General features: G+C 39.6%; 2 protein-coding genes across 5 annotated transcripts in view; both read left to right on the forward strand.

Moving 5' to 3' along the window:
- The window catches only part of XPOT (exportin for tRNA), a 41,564-nt gene extending 38,783 nt beyond the window's left edge, over nt 1-2,781 (forward strand). For all 3 annotated transcript variants that reach the window (XM_049883773.1, XM_049883771.1, XM_049883772.1), the window contains exon 25: nt 2,472-2,781. In XM_049883773.1, the coding sequence (XP_049739730.1) occupies nt 2,472-2,498 (27 nt within the window). In that variant the 3' untranslated portion in view covers nt 2,499-2,781. The remainder of the gene's footprint in view (nt 1-2,471) is intronic.
- A 3,466-nt stretch (nt 2,782-6,247) lies between these two features.
- TBK1 (TANK binding kinase 1) overlaps nt 6,248-21,814 on the forward strand; it is a 53,019-nt gene continuing 37,452 nt past the window's right edge. Inside the window, exons 1-4 of one of the 2 annotated variants that reach the window (XM_049883780.1) lie at nt 6,248-6,329; nt 10,027-10,144; nt 17,356-17,496; nt 20,404-20,533. In XM_049883780.1, coding sequence (XP_049739737.1) covers nt 10,058-10,144; nt 17,356-17,496; nt 20,404-20,533 — 358 coding nt within the window. In that variant the 5' untranslated portion in view covers nt 6,248-6,329; nt 10,027-10,057. Of the gene's footprint in view, nt 6,330-10,026; nt 10,145-17,355; nt 17,497-20,403; nt 20,534-21,814 lie in introns of those variants that run through there. The other variant, XM_049883781.1, reaches the window with a different exon arrangement.

Consider the following 21,814-nt stretch of genomic DNA (forward strand, 5'->3'; position numbering starts at 1 on the left):
TAGCACCTGAGTGCTTAACCATTGCACCACCAGGGATCCAGAGTTAATACCTGTTAAATAACTAATCAAACGATTAAAGGACTCTAAAATGTTTACCTCTCAATTAGAAATATCTGTAACAGTAGATCTAGGTACAGTGCCACAGGCTTGTGCTCCAGATTTATTTATTCATCTATACAACATTTGTAAAATGTCTTCCTTGCAAGCCCAACTTCTCTGCCTCCTTAGTTTCCTTTCAGTGACAGCGTTATTTTTCTATTTGGAAAAAACGAAGTTCCTTCCTTTGTGCCCACTCTGTCATATCCAGTTGGTCCTCAGATCTTGCTGGTCTTCTCTTCCTGTCTCTGACATAAGCTTGGGTTCACTGTCTCTAATATCCCCTTCCTTGATCTGTTTGAAAATATTAAACAATCTTCACAGTATTCCCCTGCCCTATAGCCTTCTCATTGACTCCCTATTGTTTACTGAAAAGAAGTTCGCGTTTCTTTTTTTTTTTAATTCTGTTCTCAGTCTACCTTTCGGGCTTCTCTTGTAGGAAGTCTTTGCTATACTTGCTGCCATTGTTCAGAAATCCTGCCTCATTAGCAACCATCCATTCTTCTAGGCTTACCTCAAGCATAACCTCCTTGTAAGGCTTTCTTTTTCTTACATAGTGATCATTTTTTCTCTGCACCGAGTCAATGGATTATGTGTTAAATGAATATCAGTTCCACTAGGTGCTAGGGATATAATGATAAATACAGTCTTTCTCCTCAGTGACGTCACTACTTACCATTTACAATCTCTGATGCTTACTTGGCACGTACCTGTGTGAGGTGCTGCGTAGTATTAGGCCAGTGTCTAATGCAGCCTGTATCCTAATCATGCATAGTCTCAACTGCTGAATTGGAATTTTTTTTTTTAATTTTTTATCATGCTTTAAGTGAAAGTTTACAAACCAAATCGGACTCTCATGCAAAAATTTATAAACACTTTGCTGTGTACTCCTAATTGCTCTCCCCCTGATGAGACAGCACACTCCTTCCCTCCTCTATTTCTTTTCGTGTCCATTTGGCCAGCTTCTGACCCTCTCTACCCTTTCATCTCCCCTTCAGACAGAAGATGCCAACATAGTCTTATGTGTCTACTTGATCCAAGAAGCTCATTCTTCACCAGTATCATTGTCTATCCCATAGTCTAGTCCAATCCCTGTCTAAAGAGTTAGCTTTGGGAATGATTCCTGTCTTGGGCTAACAGAAGGTCTGGGGACCGTGACCTCCGGGGTCCTTCTAGTCTCAGTCAGACCAGTAAGTCTGGACTTTCTACAAGAATTTGGGGTCCGCATCCCACTGCTCTCCTGCTGCCTCAGGGGTTCTCTGTCGTGTTCCCTGTCAGGGCAGTTATCAGTTGTGGCCGGGCACCATCTAGTTCAGGCGATGTAGTCCCTGGTTTATGTGGCCCTTTCTGTCTCTTGGGCTCATAATTACCCTGTGTCTTTGGTGTTCTTCATTCTCCTTTGCTTCAGGTGGGTTGAGACCAATTGATGCATCTTAGATGGCTGCTTGCTAGCGTTTAAGGCCCCAGACGCCGCTCTCCAAAGTGGGATGCAGAATGTTTTCTTAATAGATTTTATTATGCCAGTTTACTTAGATGTCCCCTGAAGCCATGGTCCTCAAACCCCCGCCCCTGCTACGCTGGCCTTCAAAGCATTCAGTTTATTCAGGAAACTTCCTTGCTTTTGGTTTAGTCCAGTTGTGCTGACCTCTCCTGTATTGTGTGTTGTCTTTCCCTTCACCTATAGTTCTTATCTAATTAGTGAAAACCTCTCTCCCTCCCCCAACTTCTTGTAACCATCAAAGAATATTCTCTTCTCTGTTTAAACTATTTCTCGAGTTCTTATAATAGTGGTCTCATACAATATTTGTCCTTTTGCAGCTGACTAATTTCACTCAGCATAATGCCTTCCAGATTCCTCCATGTTATAAAATGTTTCACGGATTCATCATTGTTCTTTATCAATGCTTAATAATCCATTGTGTGAACATACCATAATGGAAATTTTTTTTTTATCATCAGATACAAATTCCTTAAGGGAGAGAAACTGATATCTTTTTAGCTTTGATTTGTTTGTTTCTTCCTCAAAATTTACTTTCCCAGTGTTAATTTTGGCAGTAGTAGCAATGAGTAAAAAGGTGTCAAGGGCCTATTTTCTTGTGACCACTTCAGTTTCATAGCATTGGAAGTAATACCATATTTCAATCGTTTTCCATTTGGATGATGTTAACCTAAGTTATATCAAGAGTTTATCAAATTCTTAAAAACTGAAAGTTCTTATCTTGGATTATGTGTGGATATTTGAAGTATATGAGATGTTTTAAGTGTCTATTGTATTTTGAAAAAGTGGCTAGCATTCAGTAACTTGGAGTCATTCTTCAGGTAAAAGGTGGCATCTTCTCACATCAGTACTAATTGTACTAATACTTTATTTACAGGTGTTCTTCCAGAGAGCGAAGCCCTGAGGACTGGATCTCCCTGTGCCTACTTCATGATCAGGAATTGCAGTTAATAATATATAAAGATGTGATTTCTGTGTGCCATTCACCTTGTCTTTTTAACATTGCTTTAAGCTTACTGCAATATATGTATTGGGATTTTTCTGTAAAATGGGTATAGTATTTCCTCAGTGCAGGCATGTGACAACAAGAAGTTGCTTGCATGTTGACTCAAATTGTTCTATATTAAAATGCTGTTAAAAGATACGGCAGAGTTATCCTAGTACCTTCATTTTTTTTTTTTTTTTTTGAAACTTTTAAGTCCTTTATAAAGCCCATACTGGTGGAAAGCAAAGTACTTTATAAAAAATCGCTGAATATAAAATGTTTGAGAAGTTTTATTTTCTTTTATGTGTGCAGACAAAGTATGGGGGGAATACAACAATCGAAACTAATTTTTTGTAGATAGGCATTACTACATTTCTTTAAATGGTTTCATTGCTAATGTGTACTCCACAAAAGAGAATGGTTTCAAAAATTAATGGATTTAAAAGTAGGCCAGTGTTAAACATTTTTTATAAAACAAATAATAAATTTTGTGTAGTGAAATCCACCAAGTCTTTTTTGGAATTATTATAAATACTTTTCATATTTTTTAATCTTAATCTCTCCTTGATTTTCCATATAAAGTGTGCAGATATGGGTATATGGATGCTTTAGTTAATGCTGCTAAAAAGATATACAATTCTGTTAAATGGAATCCTTTAAAAATGCACTAGAAAACCCTATGTGAATCTTTTCATAGGAATAAAAGCTTCAAATTTCTTTTTTCTAAACCTTTTATTGGATTTATTTATAGCAAAATACACCTATGTGTTTATGATGCTTGTAATTTGTATCTACCCATTTAATTACTGGAAGCACCTTCCTCTGCTTTCTGCCATTTTTATTTGTGGCTATGCAAGAAAGCAAAAGGAAGAACAATCAGTAATAATAGTGAAAAATTAAGGAGAAAGGAAGGACAAAACTGACGAGCAGAATACAGTGACTCTAAGTTAAAATTCTAAAAGCCTAATATTTCAGGAGGGTTTGTTTGCTTTTTAACCTGTGGTCCGTGTACCCCTTAAAAGTTTCATGCATGAGCTTCAGTGGGTCTGTAAACTTCCTACAATTTTATTCTAAGTTGTGCACATGAATCTTTTTCTGGGGTTCATTCCAGAAGAGATTTTAAACATTTTTCCTTGCATCATGGAAAGGTACTAAACTGACAGTTAATTGTAAAAATAAGTGGAATGTATATTATACTTCAATATAAAAGTTTTAAGAAATAGTGAAAGCTGAGTGTTTCTTTGGTAGGTCCCCCGTCCTATGGGAGAAATCATTGCATCTATTGCAATGGTAGTAATTATTCAAAACATACTAATAAGTAGCATAGCATAGTGGCTAAGAGTTTAGACAGTACAGTCTCTGGAGCCAGATTAAGTAGGTTCAAATACCAGTATGGCCAGTAAGTGGTTTTAGAACCTTGGGCAAATTAAATAACCTCTTTCTGCCTCAATATCCCCATTTGTAAGATAGGGGAAATAATGGTAGCTACCTCATAGGGTTGTTAGGAGAATTTGATGAGTTAAACCTGCACCTAATGGCTCGGTAGTAGCTATTAATACTGTACTATTGCATATATGTGAAGGTGACACCTTCTTTTCTCCTGGCTCTTTAAAGCCCTTCTGAAGATTCACGTGTGTTGAGAGCTAAGCGAAATCAAGACATGGAAACTCAGCGTCTGTAGTAGAAATTAAACTTCATATTATTGTAATCATGCATAATTCCCATGTTAATTCTTTGAAGCTCCCCAGAGCACTTTACTTAGGAAGTACCATAGCAATTAGGAAACCTTGTTTATCATGAATAACCTTATTTGAATAGTACTTAGTTTCCAAAGCAGGTACCCAAATAATTGTCTCAAGAGTTGACCCTTACCTGTTAAAGGTGAGATAATCTTGAAGCTAAAAGAGTAAGGATTTGTGTGACTTGGCTATGGAACCACAAAGATTTTATGATGCCTGGTTTAATTCTGTGCCTAAGCATTTATTTAAATCTTAATGCTAACATTAATTGGTTTATAAATGGCTTGACCTTTAAGAAAATATATGTACTATTTTAATGTGCATCACTAGTTATGTAGTAAACATTTAAATCACGGCCTTTGGCTCAGTTAATTCACATTTTCTTCCATACAACTTTGATCTGTGAGTTTACTGTAGGAAGGGGCTTTGACAGGTTGTCTCCCTGCATCTGCTACGGGAAAACTGAAATGCAAACAACTTGCTTGCATTGGGCAAATCTGCTGCAAAAGACCCCTTTAAAGTATTAAAAAGCAAAGATGGGACTTTCAGGACGAAGATGTGCCTGACCCAAGCCATGGTATTTTCACTTGCCTCACATGCATGCGAAAGCTGGACAATGAATAAGGAAAACCAAAGAAGAATTGATGCCTTTGAGTTACGGTGCTGGCAAAGGATATTGAATATACCATGGACTGCCAGAAGAGTGAACAAATCTGTCTCGGAAGAAATACACCCAGAATGCTTAGAAGTGAGGATGAGGAGACTTTGTCTCAACTTACTTTGGACATGTTATCAGGAGGGACCAGTCCCTGGAGAACATTAGGCTTGTTAGAGGGTTGGCAAAAAAGAGGGAAGGACTCAATGAGATGGAATGACACAGCTGCAACAATGAGCTCAAGCATAGCAGTGATTGTGAGGATGGCACAGGACCCAGCAGTGTTTCGTTCTGCTGTAAGCAGGGTCGCTATGAGTCGCAACCGACTCTATGGCACCTAAAAACACAGCAACAATGTGGGAAAACAGAATTGTGAGCAATGAATATTGATCTGTTAGAGTAATTCCATCACTTACACATTGTTTAAAATTGTAATAAAGTAACTTTGTAACAATAAAAGTTGACTTTTTGTTACTTCTATTAGAAAGGTAAGAACATGTAAAGTTGAGAGCTGGGACTCTAGCCCACGTTCCTTAGATTCAGAAGCCTCTGCTCTTAACCACTGTCCCATGGTTTCCCATTTCATTGGTTGTTGTAGTTTCCACATGAGAAGCCACCTTTTTCTCACCTGGCCTTTCAGAAATGTAGCACTAGGTCAGCAGGAGTCACTGTGCTCTCAAGTCGAGAAATGCTGCGGTGCTGACGGTAGGCAAGAAGGAACCCTCCAAGAATAACTGCTTAAGATCTTGGCCACATGAACATTGCAGGACCTAGTGTTAGTACTTCAGTTCCCGGATATTACCGTTTTCCAAAGTACAGTCTGAAAGAATTAAGTGAACATGATCACAGTAAGAATTTCACGTCTGAATTATTGAGACGGTTACTAGCGTCGCTGCAACCAAAGTAGTCTTTAAAATAAATACAACTCTCTATGATAGTTCCTTGTGATAGGTAGTCCCTCACACGTCCAAAACTGCCCGCCTGTGACTATTAGAATGTTTGTAATCCCTAGTTCAATATTTTTTCCAGTTATTCCGCACTGTTCTGGCGCTCGGGGATAGGGAGAGTTTTACAGTTGTGGGGATGAGAGTCATCGTTCACTGTGTCGGATCCCGGCTTCACTTTGAGAATCAGGGGACGGTGGCGCAGAGGCTGCGGACGGGGTCTCCAAACATCCTATCCTCCCGGCCGCACGCGGCAGCGGCCGGGGAGGCGGTGGCCAGGCGCGCATGCGCACGCGCAGCGCCGGCAGTCGGTCACGTGGCCCTCAGCAAGGGCTTGCGAAACCGGAAGTGTTCCCGGGCGCGCGGAGGCCGCGGGAGCCCGCTGGCGGTGGAGCGGCGAAGACCCGGGTCGGTAAGTGGGGCGAGCGCGGGCGGAGGGGGAGGCCGCGCGGGGCCGGGGCGGCGGAGACCTGGCATGGCCCAGTACGGGGCGCTCCCGCCCCTTGTGGGAGGCTGGGATGCTGAGTCAGAGCGGGGGCGGGGCGGGCGCCTGGAGGAGCCCCGCACGACCGAGGCCGGGCCCTCCACGGACCCTGTCCGGCGGACACCGCCCCCAGGTGCCTAGGGCGTTCCAGGCCGGGGTGGAGTGGTCGCGTGGGCCCCGGCCCCTCCACCTCGGTCCCTCGCCCCACGGCCGGCGCTCTGACCTGCTCCGGGCTCTCCCGGGTCCGGCGGCGCTGGGCACTGAGAGGACGTACTCGTTACCCAGTCGGGGTCCTGGCCGCCCCCCGGAGGTGGGATGCCCGTTTCCTTTGAAGTTAAACTCGACCCTTTTTAGACCTCATTCTGAGTGTTGACACCACTGGCCTTTTTTTTTTTTTTAATGGGTAGATCTTTCTGGCGATTTAGTAAAAGGCGTTTCATTACGGTTTTAGTGATGTTAACCCCCGAGTTTGAGTCACCAGAAGCTTAAAGCTTAAGACGTTTTTAATGTACACAGACCAAATACAAATTCCCAAATGTTTCCTTGCCCCTGGTCGACCTGGCTTGTGGGTTTATATTCTAATCCGTTTCCCAGGGATTTTCAGTAGGTGACCTCAAAACAAGTTCTTCCCATTAAATAAGTGTCAAATGCATAACCAAAGACTGACCTTTTCTACTTTGGAACCTCGAATGTATAACCGCTTAACAAATGATTCTTACAATGGTGGAGTTTGGAGATCTTCGAACTTTGTATGCCTTGTCACAAAACCTATTTTTATTTCTGGACAAAGGGTAACTTTCGTTTTGGGCTATAGTAGGAAGTAGAGTTAAGATAGCGTCACCAGTAACATACTTGTTGAGTACCTGCCTATAAAAAAAACAACTCTGTCAAAATTAATTAGGGAAGATTTATATAGCAAACACTTTGTAGATGTGCTGAGTCATGTTTTAGCATGTGGTTATTGTGGGGTTTTTAGAAGATAGTTTCAGAAGATATTTCCCCTAATCACTGTGAAAGCATAGTTTTATATCAGCATATAGAGAGCAGATATCTCAGCTGATACATTTGTTTTATATTATCCATTAAATGCATGTAGGTACCTACCAGTAGTATTTGCCGTTTACAGTTCCTTCAAAAGAGCAAAGTTCCATTCATTAGGGAGGATTTTTCATCAGATCTTTGAGTGATTTATCATTACACATCTGGAATGGAACGTAGTAGCCGACAAATGTGCATTCCTTATTGTGAAAAGGGAATTTTATTTTTATTGCTTACTTTCAATAAACTATGAGAGCCCTGGTAACACAGTGGTTAAGAGCTCAGCTACTAACTAAAAGGTGGACAGTTTGAATCCTTGGAAACCCTATGGGGCAGTTCTACTCTGTCCTGTAGGGTCACTGTGAGAATCAACTCGAAGACTACGTTTTTTTTGTTTGTTTTTTATGTCCAATAAATAGCTATATATAAAATTCCTTATCTGAATTACATGGCTGGTAAAATTATAAAAATATATCTTAGTATACCAACGATTTAAGGAGCCTTGGTGGAGCCCCTTGTGGCGCAGTGGTTAAGAGCTGGGCTGCTAACCAAAACGTTGGCAATTCGAATCTACCCAGTGCTCCTTGGAAACCTTGTGGGGGAGTTCTGCTGTCTTCTATAGAGTCACTATGAGTCGGTATCGACCGGATGGCAACGGGTTTGTGCGTGTGTGTTGCAGTAGTAGCCCCAGTAGTGTAGTAGTTACAGGGCTGGGCTGCTAACGGAAAGGTTGGTGGTTCAACTCATTCGAACTCACCAGCCCCTTCTCGGGAGAAAGCTGTGGCCAGTCTGCTTCCCTAACAATTTATAGCCTTGGAAGTTGCTATGAGTTGGCACCCTAGTTGGCAGTGGATTTAATTTGGTTGGTTGTGCAGTGGTTAAGTGCTTGGCTGACAACCAAAAGGTAGGCTATTGGAACCCACCAGCAGTTCAGCGGGAGAAAGATGAGTCGGAATGGACTCCATGGCAATGAAGTCTCCCCCCCGCCCCGCCCCGCCCCCAAAGACTGGTGAAACTTAGACCCCTGGCTATTCTATGTGTTCCTAATGTTACTGGGAATATTGGGACCAAACCCACTACCGTCGAGTCGATTCCAACTCATAGCGACCCTATAGGACAGAGTAGAACTGCCCCATAGAGTTTCCAGGGAGCGCCTGGTGGATTCGAACTGCCGACCTCTTGGTTAGCAGCTGTAGCACTTACCCACTACGCCACCAGGGTTTCCTGGAATATTGGGAGTCGTTAATTAATTTACTGCTGTATACCTAGTCCCGCATACTGCCTTGGTCCTAATTTACTGTGAAGGGATGGTAAGATCTGTTTCAATTTGACATTACAGCAGGTTTAAGGCAGTGCTAGGACTGGTGTTTATGTTATGTTGGCATACCTTATACCTTCTGTTCCAACATGGAGCTCAGATATAATCTTTTCAATATTAAAGGGCAAAGTTGAGATTGATGCTTGTTTTTTAAAACTTGGTAATACACACTTGCTAAGCATATATTTATATACTTTAAAAAACCCACTGCCTACTTGAATCAGGTGGACACTTGAGACTGTGTTGGCATATCCTGCCTGGAGGGGAGATGGGAGGGCAGAGGGGCTTAGAAGCTGGCAAAATGGACATGAAAAGAGAGTGGAAGGAGGGAGCGGGCTGTCTTATTGGGGGGAGGGTAATTGGGAGTATGTAGTAAGGTGTATATAAGTTTTTATGTGAGAGACTGACTTGATTTGTAAACTTTCACTTAAAGCACAATAAAAATTATTAAAAAAAAAAAAAACCCCGCTGCTGTTGAGTCAGTTCTGACTCATAGCGACCCCATAGGGTTTCCAAGGCTGTAAATCTCTGCGGAAGCAGACTGCCACATTTTTCTCCCGCAGAGCGGCTGGTGGTTTCAAACCCCAACCTTTCAGTTAGCAGTAAATCACTTTAACCACTGTGCTCCACCGCCCCCCAAAAAAAACCATTGCTCTCGAGTCGATTCTAACTCTTAGTGACCATAGGGCTCCTTATTTATATACTTCGAGGTGGGAAAAACAATTCATAAATTACTTTCTGAAGAGTTAGTAACCTTTCAGGAATAATATGTTTTGTGCCCTTCCATCATGATTATCAGACTCTGTGCAAATGAAATTTTAGGTTATGGGAATGTTAATGCAGCGGCAACAATTGATTTCAGTAGTGTTGCCCTGTCCTAGAAGGAAGGAAACAAAATAAGTTTTTAATGTTTCTGTTACATTTTACATTATTAGTTTTGCTTATCTTAAAATAGAACTTATTAATCTTTCAAAACACTCTCATTGGCAAAGACAAAAGTGGAAGAAAAATGGATGTTTCTTTCAGTCTTGTGGTGAGCAAATTAAATTGAATATAAACAATGCCATCAGTTAATGTTTTTTTCAGAGCCCACACAGCATCTTAGCCTTTATCATTTCTAGTAACTTAGGTTTTACATTGGACTATTTGTACATTTCAGTTGAGCAGTAAATAATGTGTGATCTTATTGTGATTAATAACAGCTAACATTTGATTCTTGAATGTATTATTTCTTTAAAACATATGTGTAAATCTTTTCTTTTCTATTAGTATAACAAGAGGATCACCTAACCAAGCAGAGATGCAGAGCACTTCTAATCATCTGTGGCTTTTATCTGATATTTTAGGCCAGGGAGCTACTGCAAATGTCTTTCGTGGAAGACATAAGGTTAGTACAAAGAAAAACTTTGAGGCTTTTTATCACTGTGTATGTATGAGGATAAGTCATAAAGCATTGCTGCTAGGGTTCCAGTTCACACATGCATGGATTTATTCTGAACAAAACATGTTTAAACATGTCTCTGCAATCAGTGGATGGCTGCAGACAAGTTCACTTGGTTAATACACTTGTCTTAGTCTGGCTAGGGTGCCTTCAAAAAGAAGGATAGTTTTTATGCCATGAAAAAAAATGATTTTGAGGTCAGGACTGATATCAATTTTTAACAAAACTTAAGTGGACATCTCCCAGATCATTGAAGCTTTGCAACAAGTTTATGAAAATGCTGCCTCACGTAAAACAAGTGTTTAGGTGGATCAAGCATTTTAAGGAAGGTCAGGAAGACTTTAAAGTTGAGCCAAGAGTGGAAAGACCGCTCAGAAGGTTATGGCAGCTATTTTTGGGGATTCCCAAGGGGTAATCTTGATAGATTTTATCAACGGACACAGAACAACCACAGAGGCTTATCATGAAGAAGTTTTCAGAAAATTGAAAATTGCGTTGGTTAGAAAAGGCCAGGAAAGTTACGCCAAGGAATTTTTTTCCATCATGACTATCATGGATTGAATCATGTCCTCCAAAAACATGTGCCAGCTTGGTTAGGCGATAATTCCCAGTATTGTGTGGTTGTCCTCCATTTTGAGATTATAATTTTATGTTGAAGAGAATTAGGATGGGATCATAACACCCTTACCCAGGTCACGTACGTGATCCAGCGTAAAGGAAGTTTCCCTGGGGTGTGGCCTGTGCCACCTTTTATCTCTGAAGAGATAAAAAGGAAAAGGAAGTGAGCAGAGAGGGCAACCTCATACCACCAAGAAAGAAGCACTGGCAATAGAAGCATCATTTGGACTCAGGATTCCTGTGTGGAGAAGCTCTTAAACCAGGAGGAGATTGATTAGACGGTCCTTCCTCCAGAGCTGACAGGGAGAAAGCCTCCCCTGGAGCTGATGCTCTGAATTTGGATTTCTAGCCTACTAGACTGTGAGAAAATGAATTTATCTTTGTTAAAGCCATCCCCATGTGATGTTTCTATTACAGCAGCACTAGAGAGATAACTAAGACAGCGACAACGCACCTGCTCGTTCTTCGAGGGTAGCAAAGGCCGTCTATGAGAATTTCATTAGGAAACCTTACCTCATCCACCCTACAGCCCTGACCTTACCCCATTAGGCTTCTGTTTTTTCTCAGAACTCAAAAGAACATTTAAAAGGAACACGATTTTAATCCCTCAAGGATGCCGATACTGCCATTTTGGCGTGGTGTAAATCAAAGAACACAGAATTCTTTGGGGAAGGTTTAGAGAGAGGGAAACACTGCCTTCAGAAGTATGTAGACCTAGATGGGGGATATGTCAAGAAACAGTAGCTTCACAATTTCATATTTTTGTTTAATAAAGGTTTCTGTGATTTTGTAGCAATACTTTCTGACTTACTCTCATAGCGCTTTTGCACTTAAAACGTGGGACTTGGTAACTTTGATTATTTTGTCAAATAAGAATTAAATGAAAATTTTTTCCTATAAAATCAAAAAGAGAACACCTGATTTTGTGGTTCCTTAAGTGTAGCTGTGTCAGAGGCAGCAAAAATATCTACCTGATGGCAGCAGAGGTTGTGTTGGGGAGTGAAGGAAAACAAGAGGTTGGTTGAAGGGAACTAGGGAGGGTTAGTTTAGTTGACTTCTTCCTCAACCCAGATCTCACTAACAGAAGTTCAGTGTGGCAGTGCTTTGGGGTGGAGAAAGGTAGGGGCATGGTGTGTACTTTGAAGGCAAACTCACTAATCATTCTGATATGCTCTAAAGGGTGCACAACCTGCTAAAACAGCATCCTGCAAGGTAGATTGGGATAAAATGAGACTATCAACAAGGAGACCAAGTAAAAAGCTATATCTGGGTATGAGGTAATGAGAATCTGATAGTGGAAGTGGGAATAAAATAAAAGGGTTAATCCTAGGGCACGTGAAGATCCAGATGGGCTCTGTGCCAGATTGGATATTGGAGGATAAAATTAAAGGTAATTAAAATAAAGTAAATGAAAGATAATTAAAGTTTCTGTTCTGGGAAGGAAACTGAAAAAATAATGGAATAAAAAATCTTTTTATAGTGCAAATAATCATTCACTAACTTTTCAGCACTATTAATTTATTTTGATCTAAGTGACACTTAAAAACCTGTTGCCAGTCAAGTCAGGTCTGACTCATAGTGACCCTATAAAACCCAGTGCTGTTGAGTCAATTTCCAACTCGTAGCAACCCTGTAAGGACAGAGTAGAGCTGCCCCATAGAGTTTCCAAGGAGCGCCTGGCAGATTCTAACTGTCGACTGTTTGATTAGCAGCCATAGCACTTAACCACTACGCCAGCAGGGTTTCCAGGTGACCATGTAGGACTGAGTAAACTGCCCCGTAGAGTTTCCAAGGAGCAGCTGGTGGATTCAAACTGCTGACCTTTGGTTAGCAGCCTTATCTTAATCACTGCACCACCAGGGCTCCTTTTAAATTCTTATTTTCAGGAACAGAGGCCGTAGATATTTTAGTAGGGTGGAGTTCCTTTTCCGTATTTTCCTGTGGCTTTGAGATTGCCAGTCAGTTTTGTCGGCGATAATAACATAAGCACTCATGGGAGGGGCTCTTTTCTCTGGGGAGAGAATATGACTGTAAACAGCCTCCCTGGCTCAGAGAGAATTAATCAGAAGTGCCACAGAGACAGCTTTTAGCTTTTTGCAGTCTCAGTCTAGAATTGTCCACAGTCTGAGGGTCCTAGATCGAGTTAATTGTGATAAGCTTTGGATATTCCAGCCCTTGATACTGTTTTTGTTTTGTGCACTCTGCCAAAAAGAAGAGAAAAACAGGTAGTGGTACAGGATTTAACAATGAGGACACATCTCATAATCTGTCTTCCTGTACCAAATTAATTTAGCAGATTTTAATAAGCACTGGTATATGTCAGACAGAGCCCTGGTGGCACAGTGGTAGGAGCTAGGGCTGCTAACTAAAAGGTCAGCAGTTTGAATCCACCAGCTGTTTCCTGGAAAGCCTATGGAGGCAGTTCTACTCTGTCCTATAGGATCACTATAAGTTGGAATCGACTCAGTGGCAGTGAGTATATGTCAGACACTGTGGTGGGCCTAGTGAATATAACTACAACTATTGTGCAGTCCTGCCTACAAAAAGTTTCAGGTTTAGTAGCAAGATAGCATTAAAAGTGTCGCTATTTAGAAACGGATAGGATGACAGGTAGTCAATCAGGCTAAAGATTTCAGTGCCTGGCACTGGTAGGTATTTCACATTTTCTGGTATTTTCTTTCTTAGATACTCAGTGTCCTCCTTGTAAGTACAGTGCCTGACAAGTAGTAGACACTGCAAGTACTTGTTGAAAGTAGGAATACACTAATGAGGACAAGTTAGACTACCCTAAAACAACCTGAAGTTCTTTTTCAAAGGAAACAGAGATGTACTTTATCCAGTAAAAAAAAAAAAAAAAATACAGCTTGAAAATCTGTAAGGATTTGAGAGACAATAAGAATTGACTTACAAAATTGCTGAGACCAGCTTAGTATTTGCTCCCTAACAGTGTGTGTTTTGAGAAACCACGTTTGTTCTCAGTGACATCAATTTCAGGGGTTTAAGATTACACCCCAAATATCCTGCTTCCCCTTAATAACTCCTTAAGCATTTTTTAAAACCATATTAGTTAAACCTCTTTATGCTGTTGCTTAGAATGACCAGGTTCCTAAGTTTACTGTTTGTTATTTGAGCATACCACCTACTGAATGTCTCTCATTAATTTGCCTTTAGCTACTAGTATGTGTGGGTGGTTGTATATATGTGTGATAACTATGGTGAAGTTAAAGGAAGGAAAGTTGTTGGAAGCGTGTGTTGATCTGCGCATGTATTTATACATGAGCACGTGTTATTGGGTGCCTTCAAGTTGATTCTAACACATAGACCTCTAAATATTGTTGGTATACACTTTGACTTGGGGACTGTGAACGATAAATGACTGGGCAGGTGAATAAAAGGAAAATTTTACTTATTATTTATTTATATTCCCACATATTTCTCAGCAATCTCACAGGTATGATGTAGACTACAGAAGTTTGAGAAAAACTGACCTAGATTTCAAGTAGTACATTACAATATTGTGTTATTTCTCTGCTTGTCCCTTTGTGAGGATTCTCCTAATTTTAGACTGAGTTTGAAATAAGTATCCTCAATAATATTAAATATACCATGGACTACCGGAAGAACAAACAAATCTGTCTTGGAAGTACAGCCAGAATGCTGCTTAGAAGCAAGGATGGCAAAACTTTGTCTCATGTACTTTAGGCATGTTATCAGGAGGGACTAGTCCCCGGAAAAGACGTCATGTTTGGTAAAGTAGAGGGTCAGCAAAAAAGAGGAAGACCCCTCAAGAAGATGGATTGACACAATAGCTGCAACAGTGGGCACAAGCATGGCAAAGATTGTGAGGATGGTGCAGGACTGGGCCACGTTTCCTTCTGTTGTACGTAGGGTTGCTGTGAGTCACAACTGATGCAGTGGCACCTAACAACGATAAAATCCTCAATAAAAATCTCTCTATGGGTTGACATATATATATGTCTTGGTTTTTTAGTGCTTCTGTATCAGAAATACCACAAGTGGGTGGTTTTGAACATCACATTTATTTTCTCACAGTTGGTGGGCTCAAAGTCTGAATTCAGGGCACTGAGTCTAGGGGGAGGCTCATCCTGTCCACTGTAGGGCAAAACCCTTGTCTCAGCTTCACTAGTGTTCTTCTCTGCATTCCTTGCAAATCTCCACATGGTGTCCATGTTTCTTTGATTTTTCCCTTCTTACTTTGCCTTGCCTAATCTGCTCTTGTTTTTGGAGCCCTGGTTTTGCAGTGGTTAAGAGCTACAGCTACTAACCAAAAGGTCGGCAGTTTGAATCCACCTGCCACTCCTTGGAAACCCTATGGAGTAGTTCTGCTCTGTCCTACAGGGTCGATATGAGTCAGAGCCGACTTGACGGCAACTGGTTTTTTTAACCTGCTCTTTTCAGATCTCAAAAATGAGTTTAAGACAGTCTGTACTGATATGGTCTATTAACATAACAATGAAAACCCTATTCCCAAATGGGATTACATCCACAGGTAGAAGAATTAGGATTCTAACACATATTTTGGGGGGACACAATTCAATTCATAACAGTATGGATTTGGCAGTGTCAGTAAAACCCATTGCTGTCAAGTCATTTCAGAACTACCCCATAAGGTTTCCAAGGTTGTAATCATTACAGGGAAACCCTGGTGGCATAGTGGTTAAGAGCTATGGAGCTTAACCAAAAGGTCGGCAGTTCAAATCGACCAGGTGCTCCTTGGAAACTCTGCGGGGCAGTTCTACTCCGTCCTGTAGGGTCTTTATGAGTCGGAAGCAACTCAACAGCAGTAGGTCTGGTTTGGTTTTTGGTAATCATTACAGAAGTAACCCACCAACCCAATTACAGAAGTAGACTGTCACATATTTCTCTCACACAGTGGCTGGTGGGCTCAAACTGCCAACATTTTGGTTAGTAGCTGAGCACTTAACCACTGCACCACCAGGGCTCACTACCTGGACTGAATGAGTACGATAATAGTGTAATTGAACTATAATTACATCATTGTTCTATTTTCATATTGTCTGAAAACATTTAGTAGCCTTTCTTTCATATGTATTTGTGATGAGGTAATTGCACAAATTGTTGTTGTTAGTTGTCTTTGAGTCGATTCCAACTCATGATGACCCTATGTGATAGGGCAGAACCTCTCCATGAGGTTCTCAGGGCTGTGACCCTTTGGAAATAGATAGCCAGGTCTGTCTTCCAAGGTGCCTCTGTGTGGGTTCAAACCACCGACCTTTCAGCTAGTAGTAGAACACTTAACCATTTTACCACCCAGGGACCAGTCACACAGATACTGGCCTCTAAATACTAATCTTGAAGGGTAAGATTGTGAGGCAGTGAAATAGTCTTAAGAAAAAGATAATGCCATTCTGGGGTGAGGAGAGGATGATGGCTGTAACTGGTGAATCTGTATGGAAAGCTATAGAGAGGGCATCAAAGCAGGAACCTCACAGAGGTCCTGACGGAAAGCCATGAAATCTGTGTAGGTGGGTGGTGCTTGAAGCCCAGGCTCAAAGAGAAAAGGACCTTTTCACCAGCTCCAGGGAAGTTCAGGTTGGATTGATGGAAGAAGTAAGGCTAAACTAAGAGAATCTAGACCAGGGAGAGGGTTGCTGAGTGGAGTGTTTGGAAGAAAGTGGGAGGATCTGGAAGAGTCTTAAAGTTAATATGACGAACATGAAAATGTAATGTTTGCCTGAAATTTAAGCATATATTTTCAGTCTATAAGGTTCCCTTTTAACTACAGCTGTGCATGGTCATTCTGTGCGTGCTCCACTTCAGTAAACCATGGGTGTAAGAGTGGGGGTGCTGTGAGTACATCAGTAGAGAAAAGGAAATGTCTTTATCCACTAGGGATGGTCTGTGAAGGAAGTCTTCCCTAGTCATCTAGGTAAAGTTGCAGAAAGTTAACCCAGGGAAGCAGTGGTATAGTCCAACCAGGAAGTCTGCTTTAACCTTACTCTCCAACTCATACTCAGACACATAGCCGCACATGCGTTGTCACAGCTAGAGGTAAAGAAAACCCTAAATGGGTTTCCTTGAGATTCATTAAGAAAAAAATGTTTTAAAGTTCCTACATGGAATAAAGTTTTCAACCTCTGTGTTCCTGTTTTGAGTAAGTTTTGAGTATTGTTAGGCGTTGGAACGACCCTTATGAGTTTCACTTTCCATTTCTTATCCAAAATGTGATTTCAGGTTTGGCAGTACTAGAGTTCTTATCTTCTGATATATAAGTGGCTATGTTTACCACTAATGGACCATAATGCAAGCTTTGTTTATAATATGAAGAAGTAGCCTTTTCTGCATTCTAAAGCATATGGTTTTAAAGAAATACTGAGCAGTTGATTTATTTTAGCTTCAAAAAAGTCAGAAGCCCTTGTACAAATTATCTGTACTGAAAAGTAATGCAGGGTGTTCTGTAAGATGGATGAATTGCTATAGCTAATTCTAATGGTACTCTTTTACCTTCTTTACAATATTATGAATAAATACATATACTCTTTCTCTTTTTTTTTTAGAAAACTGGTGATTTATTTGCTATCAAAGTATTTAATAATGTAAGTTTTCTTCGACCAGTGGATGTTCAAATGAGAGAATTTGAAGTGTTAAAAAAACTCAATCACAAAAATATTGTTAAATTATTTGCTATTGAAGAAGAGGTAAGTAGTCAAGCTTTAATTACTCTTGTGATCATATTTATTGTAGTTATTGATTCAGGGGACATACCCTAATATAAAAAATGAGTTTAAAAAAAAAAGTGAAAATTAGTACTCATACAACCTAGTTTGTATCCCCCAAGGACTCTTGAATACATATAGAATGAAAAAAAAGTACTGTAAGAATAGAATCAGAAAAAGTACTGTAAGAGATGAAAGGGTAAAGAATATGGTTACTTGCACTAAAGGAGAGAGTTCTGTTAAAAATGTAAAACACTTAGAAAAAGAATATGGTTACCCATATTATTACTAGAAAAAAATAAGTTAATTGTCATAAATGAAAGGAGCAAGGGGAATCCTTTGTAAAAGAAAAAAAATCCAGAGATTGATATGAAGTCCAGTTTTGAAGAATATAATTTATTTTAGGAGAATATAACAAAAATAAAAATAACATTATTGAAAAAATCACCTAGAAATATTAAAAATAAAAATGGATTTTAATCCTTTTAGACATAGTTGGGGTCCCTGGATGACGCAAATAGTTAAGCACCCCTCTACTAGCTGAAAAGCTGGTGGTTCGAAACTACCAACAGGAGCCTCAAAAGATAGGCCTGGTGATCTGATTCTGAAAGGTCACATAGCCGTGAAAACCCTGTGGAGCAGTTCCACTCTGCACAAATGGGGTCTCCATGAGTCAGAATCAACTTGACGGCAACTAACAAAAGACACAGGAAATCAATGTAATTGCACCTCTTGAAAAACAATTTGGCAGTTTATACCCTTATCCTAGGGATTTTATTTTAGTGATTAACATCTTAGGAAGTAATCAGAAATGCAAATGATAGTTTTATGCAAACAGATGTTCATTGTAGCCTGGTTTTTAAAAAAATGGTTAAATAAGTTGAACAAGTTATTATGTATGATGGATAGTTAAGCAATAATGAAAAGCGATATTTTCCAAAATTTTAGTGACCTGGGAACGTGCTTTGGTATGATGTTATGTGAGAAAGTGAGAATTAAAAATACACATGCAGTATAACCTCAGTATAATATACAAATGGTGTTTCACATACATGGTATGATTTGATACATAGGAAAAAAAAGACTGAAAGGAAATATATCAGAGTATTAATGTAATTATCAGTGGTTGATGAAATTGGTATTTTCCAAATTTTCGGCTATGAACATATATTATTTCATAGTTTAAGAACTTTTTTAAAAATGTATATTTTTATAGCTACTGAATAGTAGAGAGATTTAAAATATTTTATAAAATTGTTCTGAGGATATGTAGAAAAAATAAGGAAAAGGAGGAAAAAGTTGAGGGATGAAACTGGATTAAAAAAAAAAAGATTATATGACTCAAATTTACATTTTCAAGTTTCTGAAATTGGCCTGTATTTTGTAATAATGTTTATGTTTAATTTTATAGTATTTCCTTTTCCCTATAAAGCTGTAACTAAATTTATGATGCATCTTATAATCAATGGTACATTAAAATCAAGTTGTAAAAAAAATCAGCAGCTCATATGCAAATGAGCAGGCTGGAACTTTGCTGTAAGAGAGACCACTCAGTTATTCTGATATCATTTGTTTTTAAGGATAGGACTTCATTCCTTGAAGTGGAAATACTTATCACGAGAAGAATTTCGAGAGTTTAAGATATTTATTAGAAGAGCTGATTGTCCCAAATGTATTGTTATGTATAAGAAAAATAAAGATAATTTTTGATGGAACCTTTATAACATTATCATAAGCAATGATTTTCCAGCTCAACTTTAGCCAGTTTTTACTGTTGTTTGATTGTCTTCAAAAACAAATCTACACTAATTAGATAGTAGATAAGAACTACTTTAGGTGAAGGGAAGACAGCACACAATACAGGGGAGGTCAGCACAATTGGACTAAACCAAAAACAAAGAAGTTTCCTAAATAAACTGAATGGTTCGAAGGCCAGCGTAGCAGGGGCAGGGGTCTGGGGACCATGGTTTCAGGGGACATCTAAGTCAATTGGCATACTAAAATCTATTAACAAAACATTCTGCATCCCACTTTGAGGACTGGCATCTGGGGTCTTAAACGCTAGCAAGCAGCCATCTAAGATGCATCAATTGGTCTCAACCCACCTGGATCAAAGGAGAATGAAGAACACCAAGGACACAGGTGATTACGAGCCCAAGAGACAGAAAGGGCCACATGAACCAGCAACTACATCATCCTGAGACCAGAAGAACTAGATGGTGCCCAGCTACAACCGATGACTGCCCTGACAGGGAACACAACAGAGAACCCCTGAGGGAGCAGGAGAGCAGTGGGATGCAGACCCCAAATTCTCATAAGACCAGACTTAATGGTCTGACCAAGACTGGAAGGACCCCAGTAGTCATGGCCCCCATACCTTCTGTTGCTCCAGGATAGGAACCATTCCCGAAGCCAACTCTTCAGACATGGATTGGACTAGACAATGTATTGGAGAGGGATGCTGGTGAGGAGTGAGCTTCTTGGATCAGGTGGACACTTGAGACTATGTTGGCATCTCCTGCCTGGAGGGGAGATGAGAGGGTGGAGGGGGTTAGAAGCTGGCAAAAAGGACATGAAAAGAGAAGAGTGGAGAGAGAGAGCGGGCTGTCTCATTAGGGGGAGAGTAATTGGGAGTGCGGATTTTTGTGTGAGAGACTGACTTGATTTGTAAACTTTCGCTTAAAGCACAATAAAAATTATTTTAAAAAAAATTAACTTTCTTAATAATACATGGGAAGATGTTAATTCTTAAATGTGTACAGTCAGCAGATGTTTACTGAATTCAAGGTGAGCAATTCAAAGTGCCTCTATCATTGTTGCAAACTCTACAATTAGACAATATTGAATAAGTACTAGTATATAATAAAATTTATGTCTTATTTTTTTCAGACAACCACAAGACATAAAGTACTTATTATGGAATTTTGTCCATGTGGGAGTTTATATGGTGTTTTAGAAGAGCCATCTAATGCCTATGGATTGCCAGAGTCTGAATTTTTAATTGTTTTGCGAGATGTGGGTATGTTTATTTGTGTGGTTTTATATACATATAAATTTAATGACATAAGAATAAAAAAAAATCTTACATTCATTCAAAACCAAAGATACTTAGACAGTGCTTTCTTGGATATGGCATTAAAAGCACAAGTGCCCCCCCCAAAATACATAAATTGCACTTTGTCAACATTAAAAACTTCTGGGTTTCAAAAGATACCAACAAGAAAATAAGTCTGCCCACAGAGTGGTAGGAAGTATTTGTAAATTATATATCTGATAAGGAACTTGCATCTAGAATATATAAAGCACTCTTACAGCTGAACAATAAAATGACACCCATTAAAAAATGGGCGGTAGATTTGAATAGTACTAATAGGTATGGGGTTTTTTTTTTTGGAATTATTAAAAGGTTCTGAAATTAAATAATTGTGATAGTTGCACAACTCTGAATGTCCTAACAACCACTGAATTGTTTACTGTAAAAGGTAAATTTTATGATATGTGAATTATATTTCAAGACAGCTGTTATTTAAAAAATAATATGACAACCAAGGGGAGTATCTTTTTGGAAAGAAATAAATATATGAGGAAGGGGGAAAGCCGGATAATAAAGAAATGTAAGTTTACTGGGAACTCTTCAACTTGACACCAGTAGCAGGGTGGAGACTATTTGGGTCAGGACCGTTTTATAATGGGAGAAAACAGAATTGATAGTTATGGAAGTATGCTGTAGTCTGTTTAATCAAATAGAAGTTATAGATAATTGATGTCTTTGTAAGTATGTAGACAGCCCTGAGTTTTAATAATTATACGTTGATACCCCTAAACTTACTCTCATATGTTGAATTTGGACTTTGGTCTGTCAGCTGTCAAATGAGTCAAGCTATCACTTGGTGATATTGCCTGCTAGTTATCTCTAACAGCTTAATTTCAGCATTGTAGGCACCTTTGACCTTTAAAAAAAAAAATGCCTTTTTGGAATGGTGCTATGTATATTTGAAACTGCACCGTGAGAAGTGTATTTGTATGGAAATAAGTCTGACAACTTTTGCCTCTTCCTATTACTTTTTTCTTGTTTTTTTGGTATTTTTTTTTCTAATTGTGCTTTAAGTGAAAGTTTACAAATCAAGTCAGTCTCTCACACAAAAACATATACACCTTGCTACATACTCCCAATTGCTCTCCCCCTAATGAGACAGCCCGCTCCCTCTGTCTGCTCTCTCTTTTCGTGTCCATTTTGCCAGCTTCTAACCCCCTCTACCCTCTCATCTCCCCTCCAGGGAGGAGATGCCAATATAATCTC

This window comes from Elephas maximus, chromosome 4 (genome assembly GCF_024166365.1).
Source record: "Elephas maximus indicus isolate mEleMax1 chromosome 4, mEleMax1 primary haplotype, whole genome shotgun sequence".
Classification (NCBI taxonomy): Eukaryota; Metazoa; Chordata; class Mammalia; order Proboscidea; family Elephantidae; genus Elephas; species Elephas maximus.